Source organism: Psilocybe cubensis, chromosome 3 (assembly GCF_017499595.1).
Source record: "Psilocybe cubensis strain MGC-MH-2018 chromosome 3, whole genome shotgun sequence".
NCBI lineage: Eukaryota > Fungi > Basidiomycota > Agaricomycetes > Agaricales > Agrocybaceae > Psilocybe > Psilocybe cubensis.
In genome coordinates this window covers 4,113,709-4,137,556 of record NC_063001.1, presented here as the reverse complement: position 1 = coordinate 4,137,556, position 23,848 = coordinate 4,113,709, and the positions used below count along the sequence as shown (strand labels likewise).

General features: G+C 46.7%; 3 protein-coding genes across 3 annotated transcripts; 1 reads left to right on the top strand and 2 right to left on the bottom strand.

Moving 5' to 3' along the window:
* Nucleotides 1–12,452: 12,452 nt before the first annotated feature.
* JR316_0004129 (uncharacterized protein) lies at nucleotides 12,453–13,237 on the bottom strand (the record flags this gene model as incomplete). The annotated part of the gene is made up of 2 exons (XM_047889898.1): nucleotides 12,453–12,545; nucleotides 12,608–13,237. 2 exons carry the CDS (start codon nucleotides 13,235–13,237, stop codon nucleotides 12,453–12,455), a joined length of 723 nt encoding a protein of 240 aa, XP_047752272.1.
* Nucleotides 13,238–15,974: 2,737 nt separating this feature from the next.
* Nucleotides 15,975–19,169, bottom strand: JR316_0004128 (26S proteasome non-ATPase regulatory subunit 6; the record flags this gene model as incomplete). The annotated part of the gene is made up of 7 exons (XM_047889897.1): nucleotides 15,975–16,133; nucleotides 17,654–17,813; nucleotides 17,929–18,100; nucleotides 18,157–18,485; nucleotides 18,544–18,689; nucleotides 18,757–18,968; nucleotides 19,037–19,169. The coding sequence occupies 7 exons, from the start codon at nucleotides 19,167–19,169 to the stop codon at nucleotides 15,975–15,977; spliced, it is 1,311 nt and encodes a 436-aa protein (XP_047752271.1).
* A 201-nt stretch (nucleotides 19,170–19,370) lies between these two features.
* JR316_0004127 (putative 26S proteasome regulatory subunit rpn6) lies at nucleotides 19,371–23,090 on the top strand (the record flags this gene model as incomplete). The annotated part of the gene is made up of 10 exons (XM_047889896.1): nucleotides 19,371–19,671; nucleotides 19,778–19,919; nucleotides 19,980–20,133; nucleotides 20,214–20,543; nucleotides 20,614–20,761; nucleotides 21,775–21,931; nucleotides 22,071–22,161; nucleotides 22,261–22,329; nucleotides 22,457–22,567; nucleotides 23,061–23,090. 10 exons carry the CDS (start codon nucleotides 19,371–19,373, stop codon nucleotides 23,088–23,090), a joined length of 1,533 nt encoding a protein of 510 aa, XP_047752270.1.
* Between the last annotated feature and the right edge of the window lie 758 nt (nucleotides 23,091–23,848).

Here is a 23,848-nt window from a genome sequence, read left to right as displayed (position 1 = left end):
TCATTTGGACAAAAAACATTCATTCTCTTTCAGCCATCACAAAACAAAAATCCTTCAAAAAATGATTGAACATATTGTCCAGATACCAATCCAACAGGGCATCTCTATGGTGTCTGATCTTGTTCTGGGACCTGGAAGGGAAGAGGGCAGAACAAGATCAGACATCATAGAGATGCCCTGTTGGATTGGTATCTGGACAATATGTTCAATCATTTTTTGAAGGATTTTTGTTTTGTGATGGCTGAAAGAGAATGAATGTTTTTTGTCCAAATGATTAAACAACTTGTTGGAAGAGAACTGGGGGAGTTTTGATCCACTTTTCCCTGACATTCTGGGATTCCCTGGCAGCTTTGTACAATGCTACCATTTTGGAATCCTCTGAAACAACATGTCTCTTTGGTCTTCTTGTCTTTTTGTTGCCATTGTCTGTTTTCTTGGAAACAGTTGTCCTGGGTATTTGTGAGTGTGTATTTGATTCTAAGAAATGGTATGTCAGTAAGTAAAAGCCAATTCCTAGTATAATGACCTACCATTCTTTCCATTGCCCACAGTACGAGATGGCCGGTTTGCTGGTAGCCAAACCCCATTGAAGATGTCTAACACTGAGCTGGTATTGAGTATTTTGTTTTGCCATGAAAACCATGTCACGTACTCTTGTGATTTAAGCCCTAAAACCTCAGAACCACGTTGTGGTCCTAGGTCTTTTTGAACATGTATTTGATTCTAAGAAATGGTGTGGTAAGTAAAGGTCAATACCTAGTGTAATGAACAACCTACCATTCTTTCCATTTCCAAAAGTGCTAGCTGCTTGGTTTAGGGTTCAGGGTGTAGGGATTAATGTGTCCAACGAGCAGGAAGCAAAGTGAGCTGTGAGTTGGCAAAGAAAGGCCGGATGGCCTATAGGCTTGTGGACAAAAGCGTGAGCTTGGGAGAGCTCCCTTCCACATTTTCGCCTTTTTATAAGGCTTATCAGGTCCAAGTATAGCGATTTTACCTATATTCCTCCGAAGTCCGAGGTTAAGTAAACCTCGGAGCGAGTTTTCATCTTTGTTATTCCGAAATTTACAATTTTCCGAAATTTAAATTTGCAGTCCGTCATCTCCAAGTTCCCCTGCCACTCAACACACCATAATTCTTCCGGGACTCTAGACATGTGTTCATGGTTGGAGATGGAGGAAACATTTATGTTCGTTTGTGTTTACTCAAACTATCCGCAGCTCCTCTATGCTTTCTGGGGTGCGTCAATCTCCACAAATACCTCCTCAACCCCCGTATTCTCTACATTTTGTCCCCCCCAACTTGATAGAATTGCTTCCACTTTCCCCAGCAACGCTCTCAACCCCGCTTGATCCTCCCCATTCAGAACAACCGCATTACTCTCAATTTTTCACTCACTCCGCAACGCACTCCCTCCACCACAATGGCATCGATTTCCTTGCTTCCTTCTCACTTTGACACAGGGTCAGACATGCATCCGCGCACGTACAAGCCTCCCCAACATCCTCTCGCACCACCGCCAACTCAATCTATCGCTCACCCTACCTCCAATCCCAGCTCCACATGCAATCCGGGACTGTCTCTACTTCTTTGAGGCGTTCGACAACTTCAGCGTCGCGGGAGTAGTGGGTCCTTCCGCTGTTGGTGGCAAAGTCCAGGTGACAAAGTACATGTTACTATGTACATTCGTTGTGAACCACGTACGTCCATTCCTTCCCCCGCCTCATGTCTTCATGAGCTCACCCCACCCGTGAAAAAGAAAGCCGGGAGACGTCAACGCGCTCCTTGCACTCAAACTCTCCAACACCTGTGCGCAGAAAAAGGACGTGCAGAATTATACATGCCGTCGCGCGTGCGCATCAGTGGAGACGGGAGTATTGCAAAGGTATGTCCGTCGTATCTTCTCTTCTGCCTTTATAGTTGGATGGTTTTGGCCCGTTCGTAAGCTACACAATACGCAACACAACGCACCTAACCCACTAAGGGTTCCCATAGATGTTCGTATGCACAATGGGACATGCTATGTGTATGCTTAAATGCGAGTGATCGTGTTATTTTGTTCTCGTATTTTGTCGTACTTTGTTGGTTGGGTGCTGCTTCAATTTTTCTTCTATCTTCTATGACTACTGACGACCTTGTCCTCTCCATCCCCACACCTCATCTCGCTCCTCCCATCCTCTCATCCACGACACAACTTGCCACACACCACACGGACCCGACACCTCCCAAACCGCACCCATATCCCAATCCCTCCCCTTCCACGACACCACCCATAGGACTCCACTCTCCGACCCAACAACCCGCACATATCTCTCCGAGCTATGCGACATGCTCTCAAAGTCCTACTCCGTCATTGCGATTGGGTATGTTGTGAAGTGGTTTGGGCGGAGTAGGTAGGTATTGATCATATTTTTGATCTAATAGACAACGAGAGGGGGAAGTACGCGTGTTTGTCGGTAATCATGAGAGTGTGAGTGGTTGTGTTCTTGAGCGGAGTTTGAATGTCCCTGACAACAGCAGGGACAAACAACGCGACATTTGTCTTCTTCCACCACCATCTCTTCCCCGACCACTCGAACGACAACCAAGAGTCCAAGAATATGCAACTGGCAAGATGGAACGCAGGGTAGCAAGGTAGAGGCACAAAGCAGTGAGAAACGTTAGGTGAGCGGTTCGCGTTTGATTTTTTTGCTTTTTTTTCGCGACTCGAGGACACCCACAACACACCCCTCTCCACCGCTATCACCCTCAATTTCCTATTATGCTGGCACATACTTAACATCGACGCCGCTGCAGCTGTACAGCGTTCATATGCATATATGTGAGACTTGTTGTACTGCCAGCGTCGTGTCTGATGGTGAAAGTCTGTGGGTCCGGTGCAGTAGAAATTGCAGGTTGTGTTCGCGCTCTTCATGCTATTCCATGTACACGTATACGTTCTTTGCTATCTCGTGCGTGCCGATGGCGTATTCAACTCCAGCGCTGGCAGCTGTGGGCAGTCTGCGCCAATGGTTGCGAAATGGAGGATAGTTGGTGTTATATTGTGATCGGAACGGCAGGTGGCAAAACGGTTAGTCGTATTCTAGTGAGTTTACGCCCAACTTCTCCCAACAATTCCCTCACCCTCACACGTGGTTTCACTCTCCCAACGTCCATGCACTCATGCCATAGGCCCTCAAGGCCTCAGATTCCAATAATCTCCGGTAAGACAGTTCGACTACCTCAATACTCAGGCTGTTACGATCTTCAACAACTCATTGATGGATCGGTGTAGAGTGGGAAACATACCTGCTCCGACGTCGAGTCAAGGTTTTTTTCCAACTTCTTGTCCGGCGGTGGACTGCAACAAGGTACGCTGACCTGCATTAATCCCTTTTCCTCGTCGTCAGCATCTTATCCCTCACAGCTGAATCAGATACACCCTTTTGCCTTCCCTGTCTCTCTGCGAGTACATCCGCCGTTGATTCAACTGGGAACAAAGCAATTACAAAGGAGGACATTGTGAGGAGGTTGCCTCACCGAGGGGAGGAACTGAATAGGTATGTCCACGATTGTGAGGGGAAAGAGCACACATGAATGAGTACAACTTATAACTCTACATGGACGCCAAGCGCACCGACGGCCTCCCGACCTCGCACGACGACGAAGACTCTGTCTGTCCTTGCGCATCCAAGTACACAACTTACAACTTTGCCACAAACCTGCCAGCATTCGCGACCCTATCTCAGCCGGTTTCACCCGTTCGCTGGATTCTGTGTTTATCTCAGTGCTGGTGAGTGACCATTTCCACCTATCCCACTTCTTTCTTCCACTTTCGTTCACAACCCGGACAATGCAAGCACCCCCCTCCCTCTCTTTACTACCTCACAGTCAACGTCGACGCAAAAGGACAACCCTCAATCTCACGTTCACCCCGCAGCCTAAATATCCGCATTCCCATCCTTGTCTGCATCGACTCATCCTCCATACCCTCTATACAAAGCGCTCATGCGTCGTGTGCAAGACTCTCAGCTCCCGGACTCGATACCGGCACATATATGGACCTTGGCGTTGACGGGTTGTGCACAAGAGTAAAAGTAAGCTTCAGAAGTAAAGGGTTGAGGGGTACCAAAGTGGTTTCCATTGTGGAACTCGGCGGGAGTGGGAGGCTGGACAATGTATTTCGTTTCAACTGAGGTGCGTGTGTGTGCGTGCCTATGTGAATGGGTCTTGTTGTTTACTCCACTTTTTACCATTTCATTCAGCGTCTGGTGGTGGCCCGTTTCCGAATGTCGGTAGTGCGTTGCCTGCCACCTCACGCATTGTCTCCGGGATCACGTCAGTTTCATATTGATGCACAAACTTGCCGGATTCATTGGACCAAGTGGGACCAAGCGCAACGTAGAGTGTGTTCATGGCTCATTCTTAAAATTCTTGTTCGATTCCCCTGGATCATCCACCTCCACCTCTGTCTCCTTAACCAACGCTCATACTCTCTACGCCTTCCACATTCCTATTCTCGTCGAGTGCACCATTCACCACATCCTCTCGCCCACACCCCACCTCACTATCATCAATAAAAACACAACCAACCCCCTGCTCTTCACCCTAGGTTATGCACCACCTCCACTTCCTCCCGTTTCTCATTAGGCGAAGGGTATGGCACAGGTTCTTGAGCAGCGTTGACGGATATAAAAGGGCTTAAGCATGTTGTGTGGTCTGATATTGATAGCTGGGGCGATTCGCTAATGAAGCGAGAAGTCGTGGCGACGGGTGTTTAGGGCGGAGTTTTGATGGCTTTTGTCAATTCCACCACAGGTTGAAATAACCGCCACCTTGAACGTTCCAAGTGGAAGACAACAGCGTGTGTTTTATTCTCCGCGACCTTTCCTATCGCATTAGCTCACGCCTTCGCAGAACAGAATGCCAACGCCCAGCCACTCAGCACCGCACATTCGAATCATCTTCCGTCACCGATAACACAAAGTCCTACTCTGTCTCACCCACTTTCTCCGCGATCCACCCATTCTTATCCTCATCCACACCACCCGCGCCAACCTCCACATTCCCACTCCGCCACGATGTGGTTGTCGATGCTCATTGAAATATAAGAGAAGTTTACTTGGACGATAGATGATGTTGTACTTAATTGACAAGGATCATGTTCTTTTCAAGTGAATTCGACTCGCTCGCCAACCGAGCTCCCGCTTGAGCCCCCTCCCCCCATCCTCGTCTGGTGGCACCTCGTCCCAGGACGTTTTGAAGATAGTTTATTAAGGGGCGAGGCGTGTATGTGAGTGACCCTCTAACACTCCCTATTCCACTCTCCACTCTCCATACCCCCAAGTAATTCCACCGATCTTTGCATTCTCCATCGCATCCACATCGTTTCTTTGCCCGCCGCGGCCTCTCCCGATGAATACATGTACATGTACTGTATTCTCCCTTGGTCATAGTGCAGGATGAAGTGGGCGATTCCGCACGTATGCATACAACAATACTGAAGGGCCATAACATGACTCGGTTTTTGTGCACATTGGTGTCGATGGGATGTGGGTGACTTATACTTGTATTCTCCGAGGTCATGGGATACTCAGATCGAATGGTTCCTGTTCGCAGGGGTTGCGGTAGCATCAGCGAGGGCAATGGTGAGGTTGATGGTGCGGGTGAGGCGGTGTGAGCGATGGGCTTGAACCCAAATGTTGATGAGTCGGTGCGTGCCGTTTTGTAACCCTTTGTGCTCCTCGAACAGATTCCCAGGACAAACCAATCCCATCCTCTATCGTTTCCTTCCCTCACCTTCCTTGGCGTGATTGTCACCCCTCCCACCACCCACATCACCTCTCCATTCTCACTACGACCAGTGTCTTGTCCGATCCTTCATCGTCCATTTGGCTTTTCGGACTGACTCTTTGTTGGGTTGTGTCTGTCTCTTATGAGATAAATACGCTTATGTCTCGCTTTCAGTCTCGTCTGCTTCTTTCGTTTCATGCACACACACGAGTTAGTCACGTATATGCGTCAACTAGTTCATTCTGGAATCGCGTACCGGTCTACACACTCCAATTTGTGCCAAGTCCTCCGCAAGTCGAGGAAGCGACGTGTTAAATACGGTCCATTCCCGCAAGTGCCGGAGACGACGTATATGTGCGCGATTTGCTTTAACGATTTGTGAGTGGTTTCTCTTATCACCGACAACAAGAAATGTTTGCCCATAGATCCTCTACCGCTCTCCAAATTCCAGCCTATGTTAATACTTTGAGGTACACGGTATACAGGCGGTTATGTTGAACCATGGTCTATGGTCATTGCCACATTCATAACCGCAGACATATCCAACACCGTAGAATGTTACAATTACCTCGCCAGCATCCCCAATAACGCGTTCACCGTGCCCGGAGACAACGTCGTATTCTGCACCGCAGGCGACGCGGCTATCGGCGGGTCAAACCTCCACCAGACGGCTGGCGCAGCGTCATCGCCTTGTGTGGATGTTTCGTAAACTATTCAGTGAATATTCACAAACTGCGTAGATGGAAATGGGAAAGTCGGCGGTATGTTTCTGTTTTTCCTTTATTTTATAATGTGTTGATGTTGACTCGTGTATAGGTATGGATGCTACGTGTGGGAATGCGTATTTAGTTTTTGGAGTTTATAATGTTGATTGGGTGTAGGCTACAACAAAACGGTACTGTAGTAACTGGATGCTGTGTATATATGATTTCAAAGCCAATGAATAACCCGCCTTTGCAATCTCTGCTCACACTGTTCACTGTCCTTGTGTGTCAACTAAAATCGCTACAGCACAGCACATTGCAATGTAAATTCACATACCTCGACCCATCATCTGTCATGATTCGCCTTGTATCGTCTCGTCTCCTCTCAAATCCCATGGTTACGTTCGGTTCTTTGTCACAAAACGCGTACCTTTTCGTTACATCTAGGTTTTTAAGTGATGAGTTCAAAAACAGGAATTTTCATTCGTTACATCTAGGTTTTTAAGTGACAGGTTCAAAACAGAAATTTTCAAGACATATATTCATCGGCCTGACTCGCAACTTGTTTTTTTACCACTAGATAGACATACGTCGACCTGTCGGCATTTCATCTCCAAGCAAAGGACGCGTGTCAATACGGTGATACATGCGAGCGGGTCGGTGGGCCTCCATGCGCATCTGCCGTAAAGTTGGAACCTTGGGCAGAACGGGGGGACTTCGACGCATGAGGATGAGGATGGAGATGGTGTGGGATTGGTGCCTGGGAATTTTATATGCAGTGATTTGAAGATAGGATGGTGTGTGTGTAGAAAGATCGGGAGAGTGTGTGACAGGGCGGTTTAGAGTAGGAATTGATGTTAGGAATTTAAAAAGAGCGAGGCAATGCTTCGATTGGTTTATTTATTCAAAGGGAGCCCAGCACACATTATCTGGCTCGTCGTTGGACACACGAATCGAATTTATGCAATGATATACAAATTCCAGAGGCTAATACTTCGTATCCACTCACTGTCGCTCCTCCTTAACCTCGAGCATTCCTAAAAGTCCCATGGTACTCTGCGCAGTAGTATTGGGGACATACCTAGAGGTTATCACTGTTCCTTAACTGAGCTGAAGCATCCTCCTCGCTCTGTCAATTGTCGAAATCTGAATAGAGACCGAATATATGTGTAACTGTAGTCGAATCTGTTTTGTGGTCATTGAAAGTGGCCAGCCTGAGCACCATCAGCGTTGGCGCAATACCCTGTTAGAGTTGATGTTAGATCATTTAGTACCAATCCCAAAAGATAGCATATACCGGTATTACGAGCAATAATGTGGAAGAAAAATTTTGTAGTTGAGCCAGGGAGAATGAGGGAAATGCATTCGTAGGTGCAGCGAATCTTGATATTGTCCATAGCAAAAGGCAAACTGAGGTTGCAGAGGACGATTCGATGATGATGATAACAATACGACGATATCGTCCTCTTGACCATGTAGTATTCCGCGATGATAATATTATTTTGCATGCAATAAGACTTGTGGTTAACATTGTTGTTCCGATACACACCGCCATGGATGATATCGTCAAATCGTTTGTCCAAGTGAGAAAGTTTGCCTCGCCAAATACGAAGATATTGTCGATACTTAAAATATGCAAAATAAAGAGAGCTGAAATATACATTATTGATTATGTTTGATTATCCCTCTGAGTGTCGTCACGTACCGGACTCCGCAATCAACAGCATTAGAGGTACAGCTGTAACTTTGAATGACTGTCCCCATACATGGTAGCATCGCCAAATCTTCCATACTTTGCTTCAGTAGGCCGTATTGCTAAAGATATTGACCTTCCCTCACCAATAGGCTATCGTGTATAATCAACGATGTATCAAATAACGTTTCCGACGCTGGGTTCAGCCAGACGGGTCCTGAGTCATTCCAAAAGTCGAAGTCGAGATTGTGAAGAATTGATATACAGTCAAGATTATACCAGTGAAAAATCCAGTTTGCCAGGATTATGATGTATAGCAAAGAGATTGTGAGGACGACAACTCGTGCGCTTGATTGACCCCTTGATACTGCAAAATGAGTACGTTAGATTGCTGATATCCCGTTAGAGAGGATACATACAACATATATGCAGAGTCGACGCATAAATGACAGTATAAATCCCTATAACGCGCTGCATTACACTGCTGAAGTAAAAGAAAACAGCGAATGACCGGTACCCATCAAGAAGTTTTGAAGCATAGGCGCATTGACAAGGATACTACGTTCAGTATATTCAGCTCGAGTAATTGAGGATTGAGTACCCATGGTTGTGGGGATAGTCAACGTCAAAAACTAATTCGCATATTATATACAAAAATATCTCTTACAAAAGGAAGAACTGATCCATGCTCAAGTCTATCAAAAGATACCATCAAATTTGTTGATATGGAGCGTATACCATCCAAAATTCGCATCATCAAAACTGTACTCCATCGGAACCAATACTTCACACAAAAATTACCCAGGCGTAGAACAGCTACAAACCTACCGTTAGGAAGAAAATGAGGTGAAGGATTTGTAATTTTGAACATTATATACCTGTTTCGATACAAGCATCGACAGAATCAAAATTCATAAAACAGGAAAACATCGTGTGATACTTTGTCAGGAGCAACGGAAACAGGTATAATTAGATACTCCAAGAGAGAAGTCTATCACGCTCCAGCCAAAAATATCTGCAGGCAAACCCTGGGGTTAAATAAAAGAATGATGTCACAAGTTTCCTGGAAGTTCAGAACCGTACACACTATCCAGGTCATCCAATTTAGGAGCACCATAACAATACAATCACCGAGATCCACTTCCACGTGTGGTCAGCCCAATACCATCGACATTATCTTTTGTAAATTCACAATCCTCCAAATTGATTCACGGTATGTAGTCTAATGTACGCTCTAGAATGTGTGGATGCACATTGCCCCAGCGATCCGTTGAGAATGAGGCTATGATACTTCGGCAAAAAATGGTTGGAGTGATATAATCATATAATAAAAATGTAGCATGCAGAATGATCTTCGCACTAATGGTGCCCTGTGTGAATATTTGAAAGTGTAGTAACACACTAGAAGTATACAGCGAGATAATTTCTAAACCTCCAGCGTGGCTTCAGAAGCATGGTTGGTGTTTGCAACAAACATAGGGACTGAAACATAAATCAAGTAAAATCATTGGCCGCTGGGAGTATTTAATGAGATATGATTGCGGTCCCACGCACAGGAGCATGGAGTGTGGAACCTTTTGTCATCAGTCGCGATTTTCTGGATACTCAATGGCTACCCCAATTTCTGCGGTACCCCGTTCGGCGTTGAATGGAAACTGAGGCCCGCTGTCGCTAACCTTTGGTACAGCAGCGCGTTACGAGACAGTGTCTACCTACACTTTTAACTCCACCACAGCCTCCTTGACGTCTCTGCATTGTTACTTAATCCAATACGACCCCACCGCATCCCGAATCTATTACGATACCGCTGCTCCCATTTCAACCAGTGACGATTCGAGACGCGAGGAAACGATCTGATGGCAGAGGAGGAGGACAGAGGAATTATGACGAGGTCACCGTGCTGCGGAAAGAAGCTGGCTGTTGATGTGCAAGATGTCTATTGCTAGCGCCAGGAGCAACAATGTGAGCGGCCGTTTAGGGACATACAGAAACACAACATCGAGCTCGATATGGACACCCAATACATCAACGGCCACCCACCCTCCCACGATGGCTACGAGACCGCACAAACCTACACACATTCGCATACATCTCTTTCCCGGTGTTACCCGCTCACTGGATTCTGTGGCTATCTCGGTGCTGGTGAGCGATCATTACTGCTTATCCCGCTTCTTTCTTCCACTACTCTCGAACTTGGGCTCGCCCCGCTGCCCAGTCCATCCTTTTCCTCCCATATATGCGCTTAACCGCCTGCATTCCCATCTTTGCCTGTATCTACTCACTATCCGCACCCTCTAGAAGTATCGCAATCCATCTCTCCGCTCGTGTCCAGCCGGTACGGCACTCAACGCTCGCTTCTTCACATTCCTTTTAAAGTATATTGCTGCAGGGATTGGTTTGGCGATTGACGCAACGCCGGAAGGAGCAATGGGGATGTGCGTAAGTGTCGTGTTTGTTCTCGTTGTCGTGTGGCAGAACGTAGATGCTGGGTGCGACTTGTTATTAGTATTCCACCTCTGTATTAATGGGATGACTGTAGAAAGCCATGTATCCGAACAAATGGATTCGAGCTCAGCATTGATTGTTAAAGTTGACGTTTTCATTGTTTCACCCCACCCACAGAGCCAACTATTAGGCAACAATACTATACATGTGTCGTGTTTTCAATTGTAAGTCGTCAGTATCATATGTTGCACCGAACTCCAAAGTTCAATCATTATCGGGGTGAATCTGGAAATGGTCATCTTTGGCGGGATGGGTAGGTAGTCTTGACTGCTCGTGAGCAACGACACCCACGTGGTAGTGCTCTCCAGCTGGTTTCATATACGCAGTAGTGATTAAGCGACAACACCACATAAAGGATACGTAGCTCTCACCGGCATCCGTCTGGGAGATAATCCTGACAGGATTACTTTTATAGCTCTTCCGCACCTGTACGCCTGAAGTTCCGCCTGACAAGGGAAATTCATGTCCATTACCACTCATAATGCCAATAGGACGTGTCGTTCCAGAACTTCCAGGATCTTTGTGAACATAGTTATTAAATATTCTAACAGGCCGCTGATTCTATCAGACCCAAATTATTTGTATTTTATCTGGTGGTAAATATTGTACACTCACTTTTCCGTTTACCCTTATGTGCGAGTCAAAGTTGGCTTTACGTACGGCCTTTCCAGTAAAATGAAGATCCGGTCGAACACTAAGCCTTTCTTAGACTACAACCAGAAGAGAGATGTATCGATACTTACCAGAGCCATCCGAAAATCCTGGAACATGAGTCATAATGAGCGGTCCTTGGGGGTAGTCCTTTGGTTCTGCGATGTTCTGCCCCAGCCGCCTTCATCTTAGAATGCTTTGCATTGGCAACATCTTTCAACTCTTGTTTCTTTCTCTGCACTGCAGAGTGTATGACAGCATGAAGCCCTACTCCGTTACCTCTGTGTCCTGATATTGCATTCATTCTGGCTTTCCTGATTTGCTTCTTTGCTTCCTTCTTTCGTTCCAGCCGGGATGCTGAATTCGCATCTTTCTTTGCCCTAGAGATGCGACGCTCTAGCCAGACAAGTTCTCCGAAGTCGTATTGGGGTTGAATATGACGGATTCCATTAGGAGAATCTCCACAGTACAAAGAATCGCTGATGTGGCAGTTGATTCTGTGGGTGTTGTCTGTTGGATATGCCTGGGCCAGACAGAATATGTACAGTAGGATAGAAATCGTCGTGAAATTCATCTAATAGTCATCATAGTTAAGTGGGTTGTTATCATGACTTCAAATTTGGTTCACTACATACCATAGATATATGTCTTGATATCGAATTTCAGAATACTAGGCGAGAATATACGGAGGAGGGGTAAGTATTAAATCTTTTCTTGTCCAAAGACCAGCTTGCAGACTGAATGATGGGTTGAACTCTATTTCCTGTATCTGCCTTTTATACAGCAGGTATATGGTAATCTAAGAATAATGAAAGTTTGAAACACCGTTGCTTAGAATGTTAAAAGCTATTAGACCATACTCAGTGTGTACGGACGATGATTAGACTGAATTGCTTCCATATTTTGTGTTGAATTTAATCAACCGTAGCCCACAATGGGGGAGTAAACAATTATACTCTCAACACACACACCTTATCTCGCTTACAATCCTGAAATGATGACCAGGACCAAATCTTTTACCTACAAAAATGCTGTACACATTGACTCAAGATAGCGCCATTTACTGCCAGATAGTAATACAGAACCTAGCAAATGTCATTCGATGTTCCTGAACGTGTGGTAAAGGGAATTCAATGTGTGGAAGGAGGTGGAAATAGAAGCGTCCACACATCATCACGATCGTTATTAGCGAGTAACCCAGAGTCCGCATGGGCGATTGCCAACTTTAACATATGGAAATTAGCCAACATACGCTCTGGATATAGTTCAAAAATGATCGACAAACCTCGAGAACTGCATGTGCATGCTTTTCCTTGACCACACCCTCCTCCATCCTGCTCTTTAATTGTCTAGCCACTATGTCGGCCGTCGTGCGGTAATTTGGACCAGCGCTCTCGGAAATCAATACGGAACCTGCGAGGAGAACTTGTATACATGCTCCAACCACAAATATCTCATTGGTTATCCCGCTGAAGCTTTCACATTTCTGTCTTGCACCGTCCGGATCGAGTCCCTTTTCAATCAACGCGTACATGGTGGTGGTCTGAGCCAAGTTGTGCTTGATAGACAAGCCCGATATAAAGCTGTGCATCAGAAACTTGTTCTTTGGGCCATACTCGCTTGCCTCCACGTTGCTAAAGTCCGCGTTGAAGTAGACCGTGCTGGCAAGATCATTGTCTATGTCAGCGGAGATCGCCTCGAGTTTTTTGAGGGCCTTGGGGAGGGCGTATCCACGAGAGGGCATCCGCTCTATGGCTCTGATGTAGGCATCAACGATGAGGAACTCGATGTCTTCGTATCCTGGGTGATTGTTAATTATTCGTATCAAGGAGGGAGCTGGATCGATTTCCTCGAATGCGTTTTCGATGAGGTCTTCAATTTGAACATGGTTATGTGATTCCGAGTCGTTGAACATGGTTTCTAGAGTAAGATGATAGTACCACTGGAATACGTGGGGGATCCTGTGACGGTAATAATATACATCCGTTTCTCATGTTATCTATCCCCAAACGGCTAACTAACACTGGATCCACAATGTTGACAGCACACAACACTAGCAGGCTTCGTACAAATTCAAAAGTCTCACACTATGCGGTTTCGGCGTGTTATTTCGACACAATTATTGTGTATTCTTCCGTGACCTGCGGGAGAATGAGATGAAGGAGCACCTGTGACCGTCTTTTCATTCGCTGATATCGGACATGCGTGTGACTATGCAGTATAACTGACCGGGTAAGGTCTGGTAAGGTACTAAAAAATGAGGTACGCATACTGTGCTTGCTTTCCCAATACAACATCCTCAGCCAAATTCCATAGATGCCGACGGGTTGTATGCGTGTGCAGGTGTCGGCCCCGATGTTGGCGTGTACAGATTTTCATGATAAGTGGGGGAAAAACCACTGAGAAATGACGCGTTTGTGGGTGAGCAGGTGCAGGTGCAGGGTGTGGGAAGGTTGTATGATGTTTTTGAGGTGGAAAGGGTATGTAAGAGTGGGTGTGAGTGACTGAATGGCTTCTCCCCGCTGCCCGTTATTCAGTCTATATTAGTAGTGCGTCCCATGCCATTTTTCTCGTTAAAGTGACTGTCACCCGCGTTCATTTATAGGGGAGTGAGGCGTGGGTTGGGGTGCGATAGGTCATGATGATGGCTTTGAAGCGGTATATCTTGATGGGTGGGCGAGTGCGTAAGGCCACAAATCTCACCATAAACCCTAAATCCCCCTTCCACAGTCCCCATCTCTTTTTCGTTACACTCAACACCTACCCTTGCTCTACAATTGCAGTACTCGTTCCATCACGGAACCGCACACTCCACCTTCTGATGCCTCCCCGCTGCAAACAGGTAGTGCACCACCAGTCACGCCCTCCATTGGTGTATCACACACCGTGCTCCGTTAATGAATAGCTCAAGTGAAGATGTATACTTACCAATTGTTGAGTGCCTTGACTAATGGTGCGTACAGAGGTAATGCGTCAGAGTGTTTATTATGAGCCGCGTGCTCCCGTTCAACTTGTACAACCAATAAGGAGGCTTGATTCCTGTAAGAAAAAATAAGTTCCTGGATCGAATTATAACACTTCTTTAATCCGTTCGATGCTGGTAATGCGTAGAATGTGCGCGTCGCCCACAAGTTAAGAGGGCAAGGCTGGTAGGCATGGCCCGAGCGCGCGAACATCACTGGCTGACTAATCCGCGAATCGCGTCGTCTGTCTCGTCTCAACTTGCTTCAGCTTCACCTCCACAAATGATCCTTCGCTATTAGTATGTGTCCTTTTGGTTCCTGTTTTATTGTAACTGACATGTCTGATTTAAAGGACCCCCTATCAAAACTCCCTCCTTGCACTCAATATCTCCACGGCCTCTTCATATTTGAAGAGGGATAACTGGTGCATACACATAACGCAAGAATAACGGCTTCTGTACATGTACGATGTATACAGTACCCTGTCTGTAACCCAAAACGGAGATTAGAGTGATAGAGGCAGTCTGTCCGTGTTTCTCTTCTTTCACACTATGCGTTCATTGATTTGGCTATCATAACGACCTACACAGACTGACGCACGACGGTAACGATGCTCTGCGCAAATTTGACGTGGAATTGCCTGTCTGGAAGGATGTGTATGGGATGGACAAGATGCAAGATGAGGTGTGCGGTGAGTTTTCTTTCCTTCTTAATACAAAATCATGCACACACCACCCACATTTCTCGTGATATCCTCACGTCCACCCAGTTCCTGTTATCTACGTACCATCAATCCCATTTACATCCCGACCTTCGCCCACACCGAGACGCTCTTACCCCGAGTCATCTAGACCTCTATTGGCATCAAATCGTGCATGGACAGCGCAACCTTGAATGCGTTGTCAACACGAAGTGGTACGCTCTGCTGTTCGAGAAGATTTCAGGAGGGGAGCTCAACGAGTTGTACATACTCAATGGTGTGCTGCTCCACAAACGGTGCAATATCCTCCCAGACTGCCCGCTCAAATACAGGAAGGGGATTAAGCCGGATTTGGTGATCACGGAGGAGTATGTTTTCGGTGCCTATCTTTGCCCCCTATCCTCTTCCGTATTGTATGCAGACGTTGTGTAGTACCTTTGTGTTTATGCAAAACAGCGTTGTTTGCTCATCGCCGGGTGTACAAGTCGTACAAAGCAATTGCATCACGCTTGGTGTTGGTCTCACCACTGTCAAAAAACCCCAAAGCACCATCTCAACCTGCCGTTCAATTAAAATGATTGTGAGTGTTAGTTGATGTCGGTGATGACGACCTCCCTCATAACTTCTCCGGATAACAACTCTTTTGTACACTACATCCCTTCGCCGCCCTTCGCCGATTCACTTTCCAACTGCCAATAAATGTTCGGCGTTACGTTGCGCGTTCCACAAATTTCTACCCCCACCACCTCCTTATGTACCAAATGGCAACTTGTGAAAAAATGAGCGGAGCCAGCTCAATAAGCTAAAAAGACTGGTTTGCGAATCATCTCCTGATTATTTTGCCGATTACCACTCCCACCAACATTTTACTACGCTTCATTCCTTTGATACAGATACCAGACGCTTCGACAATAAAATTCATAACATTTGCAAAAATTGACGCTCTCATACTATTAATTATCACCCTCTGCGCTTACACCTGAACAGTATTACGGGAGCCTGATCTTGATCAGATCCTCCTTTTTCATTTGCAACAACTCCAGCACGAGTTCGATCTGATCATCCCTGGGAGGCTTATTCGGAAGGCCCAAAATAATAATCGGGATGCGTTCACTGCATACATTCCCCTCCGAATCCACTTGATACCCCTGAAAAAAAAATCTTGAGAAAAAACTATAGTCATGCAAGGAGCAATAGGAGCAGAACTCAAACCAACATTAACCGTAGCAGCATAAAGCGAGTCGCAAGCGAAAAAAATCAGATTGGTAGCATCCGCATACGCCTGTTCATTCTCCAATATCTCCGCATGCGTCACTTCCCGCCCTCTACTGCGCGCGAGCGCATCGAAAAAGTGAGTGTACCAGTTCCCCCCACCGGGGAGCGCATCATATATCAAGTCGCGAGGCCAGGCACCTATAGGGAGGTAGTCTAATGAGGAGATCAAAGCAAGCAACAACGTCGTAGAACATATGAGTTGATCGGGAATGACGTTGAATAGAGTAAATGGTAGCTCACAGTGGCGCGGACATTTGTAAGGGGGGACTATGGGTTCTCATGGGTTTGGTAGAGTCTACATGGACAGCAGGGTACACGCACATGGTCCTCCCTCCAGTGCCTTGCCACGTACAGGGTTTACTACCCTTTCTATAATTTAAATTCAATGAGAACGCTCATCTTCACCAACTGCACATGTAACCAACTGCTCACCAATGTTGTAAGTGAAGTTGTTATCCATACGTTGACAATGAATGTACGTAGCTGAGGGGTTGTGTCAAGATTTAAGAGACTAAACGGCTGATACTTATAGAATTTAGAAACGCCGTCATGACATAAGAATCATCTCACAGTCCTAAGATTGGGCTCATCAGAAACCAGCACCCTTACGTAATCAATGGGCTTGGCGCCAAGAGCGGCCAAAATCCAGCTCGAAAAAAAAATCAAAAGTTATGTTGACGGAAAATGGTTTCAGACAAAAAGTTTAAAAAAAAAAAATTCATAAATGTGCATATACAATCCTTACTACTAGCCTTTATGCCCACAATAATAGAATTACACCTCAGAGGTCAAATTGTAGTCTCTGGAAGTCCATAATGAGTCTGAGAGGTATTACTTAGGCGTGACTTATTGTCACGTGTGGTCACGTGTACCATTATATAAGCGGCCAAAAGAACATTGTCAAATTTTCGAAAATCTCCCAAACTCGAGAAAACACCATTTCTGACGTGTTAGACTAAAAAAAAAGGAAAAAAATTAAAATCTTTATAACTTCTTGAGATCAAAATTTTTTTGAAAAAAAAAACCACAGATGTGTTCAAAGAAGCATAACCTACATATCTGTGGTTCAAAAATGTAGAATAGTGTGAGTGCAGAAGGGTTGAAAAGGTTCGGAGGTAAGCCAACTTTTGCTTACCTAAGGGGGTGCTGGTTCCTGATGAGCCCAATCTTAGTGAATGGAGGCGTCCGGCTCTACATCGCCTTTGGGCTTCTAGCGCACACACTAGCGCGCATAGACTCTTGAAATGATTGTCCTATATTTCACGGGGACACTTTACCTGTATCTACACAACATAAAACAAAAAAGAAAAAAAAAATGAAAAAACCAAACCCCTCCTCCTCCCCACCCATCCAACAAGACCAACACAAAAAATCCCACTCGCTAATACAAAACCTTACTCAACCTCTGCACCTGATTCAACAACACATCGCCCTTCTTCACCACAACCTCATACTGCGCATTCTTAAGGCTCGGGCGCGTCGTGCTCACGATCCGGTGCACCTTGTCGATTTTGGCGGGGAGGCGCGAGAGTGCGATTAGATGGGATAGTTCGCTGGGGGTGTGTTATTAGACGGGGTGGGGTGAGGGTGAGGGTGAGGGTGTGGGTTAGTAAGTTGAAGCAGCCGTAGAAAAACGAAGAGAGGTAAAGAAAGGAAAAGAAAACTCACCTATCGACAAACTCGACGCTTACTCCAAACGCAGCGCTTAGACTCTCCAGTGTCAAACTCCGATAGCTCTCCAATAGCTGTGTGTATGCGCGGATACGCATCTCCCGTGTATAGAACCGCGCATGCGGTGAGAGCGTACGCGAAGGCAAAAGGTGCGTCTGTTCCAGCGTAGCTTCACCCCACTCAGTACAAAAAAACCCCGCGGACAAACATAAACCGACGACCTACCCAGCGCAATAAAAAACTTATCATACTTGCACTCCCAAAAGCTGCCCACCAACTCCCCCAAAATCGGCACGTCCGGCAAAACCTGCACAACCTCCGGCGCCATCATCACTCTCTTCCGCAGATCGACTCTGCCGAGCACGAGCGCGGCGGCGATGACGGTCATCTCGACGAAGCGGGTGTAGGAGAGGAGCTCGGAGGCGGTGAAGGTGCTTAGTGCGTCGAGGAGGAGGTCGGCGGCGCGTTTGAATTGGCGGGTGGATAGGAGGTGTAGGCCGCGGTAGACTTTGAGGCGGTTGCGGCGGTCCCAGTCGCCGCCTTCGTCGATGAGTCTGTGGGTAGGTAGGGTAAGATGAGGATGGGAATAAGGGACAGAGGGTGAAAACACACTTTTCAGCATCGGCCATGTTGGTGGTTATAACCGCATTATCGTTGAAGAAAAACCCAATGCGCACAATCGTGAGCGTGATATCGATCCTCGACCCAAGTCCAGGCGTCTTCTCCAACGCAAGTCTCTGTGCCGCTAACGACTTCTCCTGTACACACACACGTATCAATCAACGTTAGACGCATACATACGCCAGCAGAGGGATCGAGGCTCACCTTGTCTCCGATCCTCGTCAGATAGTTTGCGCGCGCCTTGAGCGCGTCCGAGATCTCGCTTTCGCCCTCCGTTTTCTCAGCCTCTGCTAGACGCTCATCGAGCTTTTCCAGCTCCGCCTTGTTCTCCGCTTCCATACTCTCCAGTAGCGCAGCGTCCAGCGGGAGCGGGGATGACGGGGACGACGTGAGTGTGCGGTAATAAGGGCCCATCTCTGTGTGTGTATAGGTACGCAAATTCATGTAAGTGGGCTGCAAGTATGTATGAGGAAGGGAAACGCACGATCTGCTTTGAGACCCTCGAGGAGCACACGGCGTGCCTCGTCGTGCAGGTGTTTGAGGGCAGGGTTGGAGAGGATGAAGAGCTTTTCAGGAAGTTCGAGGTTCGGGATCGGGAGAACTACTTCGTCGGCCATCTTGTACGTTATAAGCTGATTATCGAAGGATTATATGTTTTATACGAGAAACCCAGGAATAGTCGACAAGAGAGAGAAATGAGAAAGAGTTGAAGAAAGAGGCAGGCGACGCGTCAGCTCTGATTTTCCCACGGGTGCGACGCGTGTCCCCCTTGCAAATCTCCATCTCTCCTCATCTCTCAACTTCCTTCCACCACATCCATGGCGTCTACCTCGACCTCGACCTCCGTCTCCGACCTCCTCGCGCGCGCCGACACCCTCGCCAAATCAAACCCAAAGGAAGCAGAGGCGCTCTACAAGCAGATCCTCACCTCCACCTCCTCTTCTACTGCAGGCACCAACACCACACCGGATCCTACAGTCCTGCGCGATCAGGAAACTGCGCTTGTCAAACTTGGAGAGTTGTATCGGGACCAGAAGTATGCGGCTGGACTGGCAGAGGTGATCACAGCCTCGCGGGCGTTCATGAGTTCAACAGCAAAAGCAAAGACAGCAAAGCTAAGTGCGTATCCACCCCACACACCTTCTCAATGTATTTTCTACATGTAACTGACGATTTTCAACTGCCTCGATCTCTCAAAACAACAATTACGACTTCGGATGTCCAGTCCGCACCCTTCTCGACTTCTTCTCCGCCATTCCAAACAGCCAACAAATCCAAATCAAAACTCTCACCGACAACATCGCATGGGCCAAACAAGAAAAACGCATCTTCCTCAAACACTCGCTCGAAACACGGCTCGTTGCGCTGTACGTATTCCCATCCCAAACACCTCTATCCAAGCTCACAAAAAAACCCAACTAAACCAGTCAACTCGAAGCACGGCAATTTACACCCGCCCTCGCGCTCATCGAGACACTTCTCACAGAGCTCAAGAAGCTAGACGACAAGATGATCCTCACCGAAGTCCACCTCCTCGAAAGCAGGGTATACCGCGGCATCGGAAACATGGCAAAGGCAAAGGTACGCTTTCCCTCCCTCCTCCCTTCCTTCCTCCCTCTCCCTCCAACACAGACTCACAAATCCATCCACCCACAATAAAGGCCTCCCTAACCTCCTCCCGCACCGCCGCCAACTCGATCTACTGCCCACCCTACCTCCAATCCCAACTCGACATGCAATCCGGGATCCTACACGCCGAAGACAAAGATTACAGCACCGCGTACTCCTACTTCTTCGAGGCGTTCGAGAATCTCAGCGCCGCGGGCGAGGAGGGTCTAAGCGGCAAACCTCAGGATAAAGAAAAGGAGGACGGGGCGAAAGAGCCGGGAGTGGGAGGGGACTCGGAGAAGGGTAAGAATGCACAGGGGCAGGTTGGACAGGCGCTCTCGGCGTTGAAGTACATGTTACTGTGTAAAGTCATGTTGAACCTCGTACGTCCCTCCTCTCCCTCCCCTCCTTTTTTGTATCAGCTCACCACACCCGTCACCTTGAAATTAAAAGCCGGAAGACGTCAACGCGCTCCTCACACTCAAACTCGCCAACAGCTACGCGCAGACACGGGACGTGCAGAGTATGCGTGCCGTCGCGCGTGCGCATCAGCGGAGAGATCTGAAGGAGTTTGGAGAGGTGTTGAGGGAGTATCGCGAGGGTACGTTCGTCTCTTCTCTCCTTTTCTTCTTTCTTTTCTTGTCTTTCTTTTCGTTCCTTTTCTTTTCGTTTATTTTCTTTTCTTTTGTTTTCTGGAAAGTTCTGTTTCTATGTTTCTCGCCTCTGCCATGCGCCAAGTTCGGAGGAATCCAGTCAAGTCCATTTATGGTCTTTCCATTCCCTCTTTCGGATACACGTACGACTTGCATTTGACTCTGAACTTGTGCGAGTTCACCGAGTTTCGCGGTTATGGCCTTTGCGGCTTATACGATCGGATGGTTGGCTTGTTCGGATACATGTTATATTCCGAATGTTTTGCGCAAGCTACACCACCATCATAAACCACATCCCCCTTGCTTTCCCCTCACCATCCTCATCATCGTCCCTGCCTGTCGTCCCCATCGCCACCAAGCCGCTCCGTTGCGTATCGCGGCATTTCATACAAGCGGGTCCGAAGCGTTTACGCGCGTAGTGCATAATGCATAATGCATAATGGATAGCACACAAATACAATGCAACGCGCACAACTACAACACACAATTGCGATGCGCAACACGACACACCTGACCCGCTGACAATTCCATAATGTATCGTATGCGCAACGGAACGCGCCGTCGCTGTGCGTGTGCTTTGGTACGGGTGCGGGTGATCGTATCATCGTGTTAACGTGGTATCGTGTTATATCCTCCTCGCTCCTTTTCTTTTCCTTTTTCAGCTTTTTTAATTTTTCTCTTTTTTTCTGCGTTGTTGATTCTTCGATTTTTTATCTCTCTTTTATGGCTATAATGTGGTATATTTACTGATGACTTTGTCTTTCCATATCCATGTCTTATTTCGTTCCTTCCGTCCTATTATCCACACCACACCTCGCTCCATGCCACATCACATCACACACTACACACCACCTCCCACACCACGCCATCACACACCACGACCCAATCCCACGCCCCACGCCCACGCCCCACGCCCACGCCCCCACGTCCCACGCCCCACCCCACCCACCCACTCCCACAGAACTCCAATCGGACCCAACAATCCGCACGCACCTCTCCGAGCTGTACGACACGCTCTTCGAGGGCAACCTCAAGCGCGTCGTCGAGCCCTACTCCGTCGTCGAGATTGGGTATGTTGCGGAGCAGGTTGGGCAGGAGAGGCAGAGTGTTGAGAGCAAGTGCGTTTATCTCTTTCTATTTTTATTTTATTTATTTTATTTTATTTTACTTTTATTTTTTGGTTTTTCGTTTTTCGTTTTTCGTTTCTTCGCGTGTTATTCGTCTGACCATGTTGATCGCTGATATATGTACACATAGGCTCTCGAAGATGATACTTGACAAGACGCTATTCGGTGTTCTTGATCAGGGACGGGACTGTCTGATTATCTACGACGAACCTGAAGCTGACGTATGTCCTCCCTCATTATATCGCTATATCGCTCTATCATTATATCGCTATATCGTTATTTTTTATACTGACATACGCCCCGTTCTTCTGTGCGGATAGAACACATATGGCGCTGCGATCGATACAATCGAGCAAATTAGCAAAGTCGTAGAATCTCTATACGCCAAAGTACGTCGATCTTTTTATTTGTTCATTCTTTGTGTTTTTTGGGATTGTGGCTGACTGGCTTTGATCCTGTTTTTTTTTTTTTTTTTTTTTTTTTTTTTTTTTCCTTTTTTTGTTGTGGTTTAGACAGTCAAGATCGCTTAATCACGAAAGTGGAAATGTGGGTATGGAAGTGTATGTGGTCGTCGTCGTCGTCGTCGTCATCGTGGGGGTTGCTAATGATACCAATACCAACTCTACGGTGTTTGGGGTGTGGTTTGGATGTGGTTTGGGTCGTCAAGTTGTATTTTAGAGTGTTTAATTGATTCGACACTGCTTTTCTCCTTTCCCTTTTTCTGTTTCTTTTTTTTTTTCTACTTTCTCTTTGTTTGCGGTAAGACCTACAGGATGAGATACTAAAGGGCGGTCTGAGGCATCGGTATATTTGCTTGATGTATGACTGACAATGTGCAGCCAGGCAGGCCCCCGTTCTACTTCTGAGTTCTTATCAGTAGCTCCCATCCATTGTAGGCTTGCACCTTTAACGTTTAACCATGGATAAGATGGAAATGCGACATGAACTGAACGCGCTCCCGGCCCCGCACACCAACTCGCCCTTTTCATCTTCATGCAAATCATATCATGATTGAAAAGGTAGAAGGAAGGCGTATACATTCTTTGACACACATCTCAGTCTCTCAGTCAGCTGATTCCTAGGCCAATTCAGGTGGGTATTATTTATGTTTTCATTCTAGAAGAAGAACACTTCAATGTTGATGGAGTAATTTTACCGATGGCATGGGATCCTAAAGCATTTTTTTTTGTCACCTTGATATGAAAACTCTCGCGGGTATTAGTGGTTCATCGCAGCTACGGGATGGTCTGCAATCGGGACCACAAGCAAAGCCAGGGAATTTTTCACTTTTACGATCGTCAGTTACATCATGGAGATAGTTGAGTGCCTGGGGTGGCCCCATGCGGCAAAATACCAGTATTTCCTGAAGTTCGATTCACAGAAATCAATCATTCTGCCAAAAATATGGTACCTTGCATCTCCAGGGCGGGGCAGGTCTCCCTTCTCTGGCCTAGAAAAAGCTCACCCAGTGTGATTTTAACTTTATGAGAAGATGTATAACCTGAATAGAACGGAGAAGGCCGTTTTGTATGGCAGGAAGATGATAATAAATGATGCACACTTGACTCTTCTGCTCATGTCCGGTTGTTAAATGCCCATGTTCAACACACTCTGAATGCGTATTAATGGCTTCTTATCTTTACCAAACTGTATAAAATGTGGACGTGCATCGTTGTACAACTGAACAAGATAACAACCTCCATTATGTTCTCCGGGGAAATGCGTATTAAGGCTCCAACCGTTTCATTTGTTTTCGTTTGTAAACCGTATATACCATTTACCGTTTCGTTTAGTTTACGAGCCTTGTTAAACAGTTTACAAACGTTTATAAACGGTTCAAACGGTAACAGATTTTTGTGCTAAAGTATATCTCTTTTTTGGACAATATTAGGTGCGTATTACATCAAA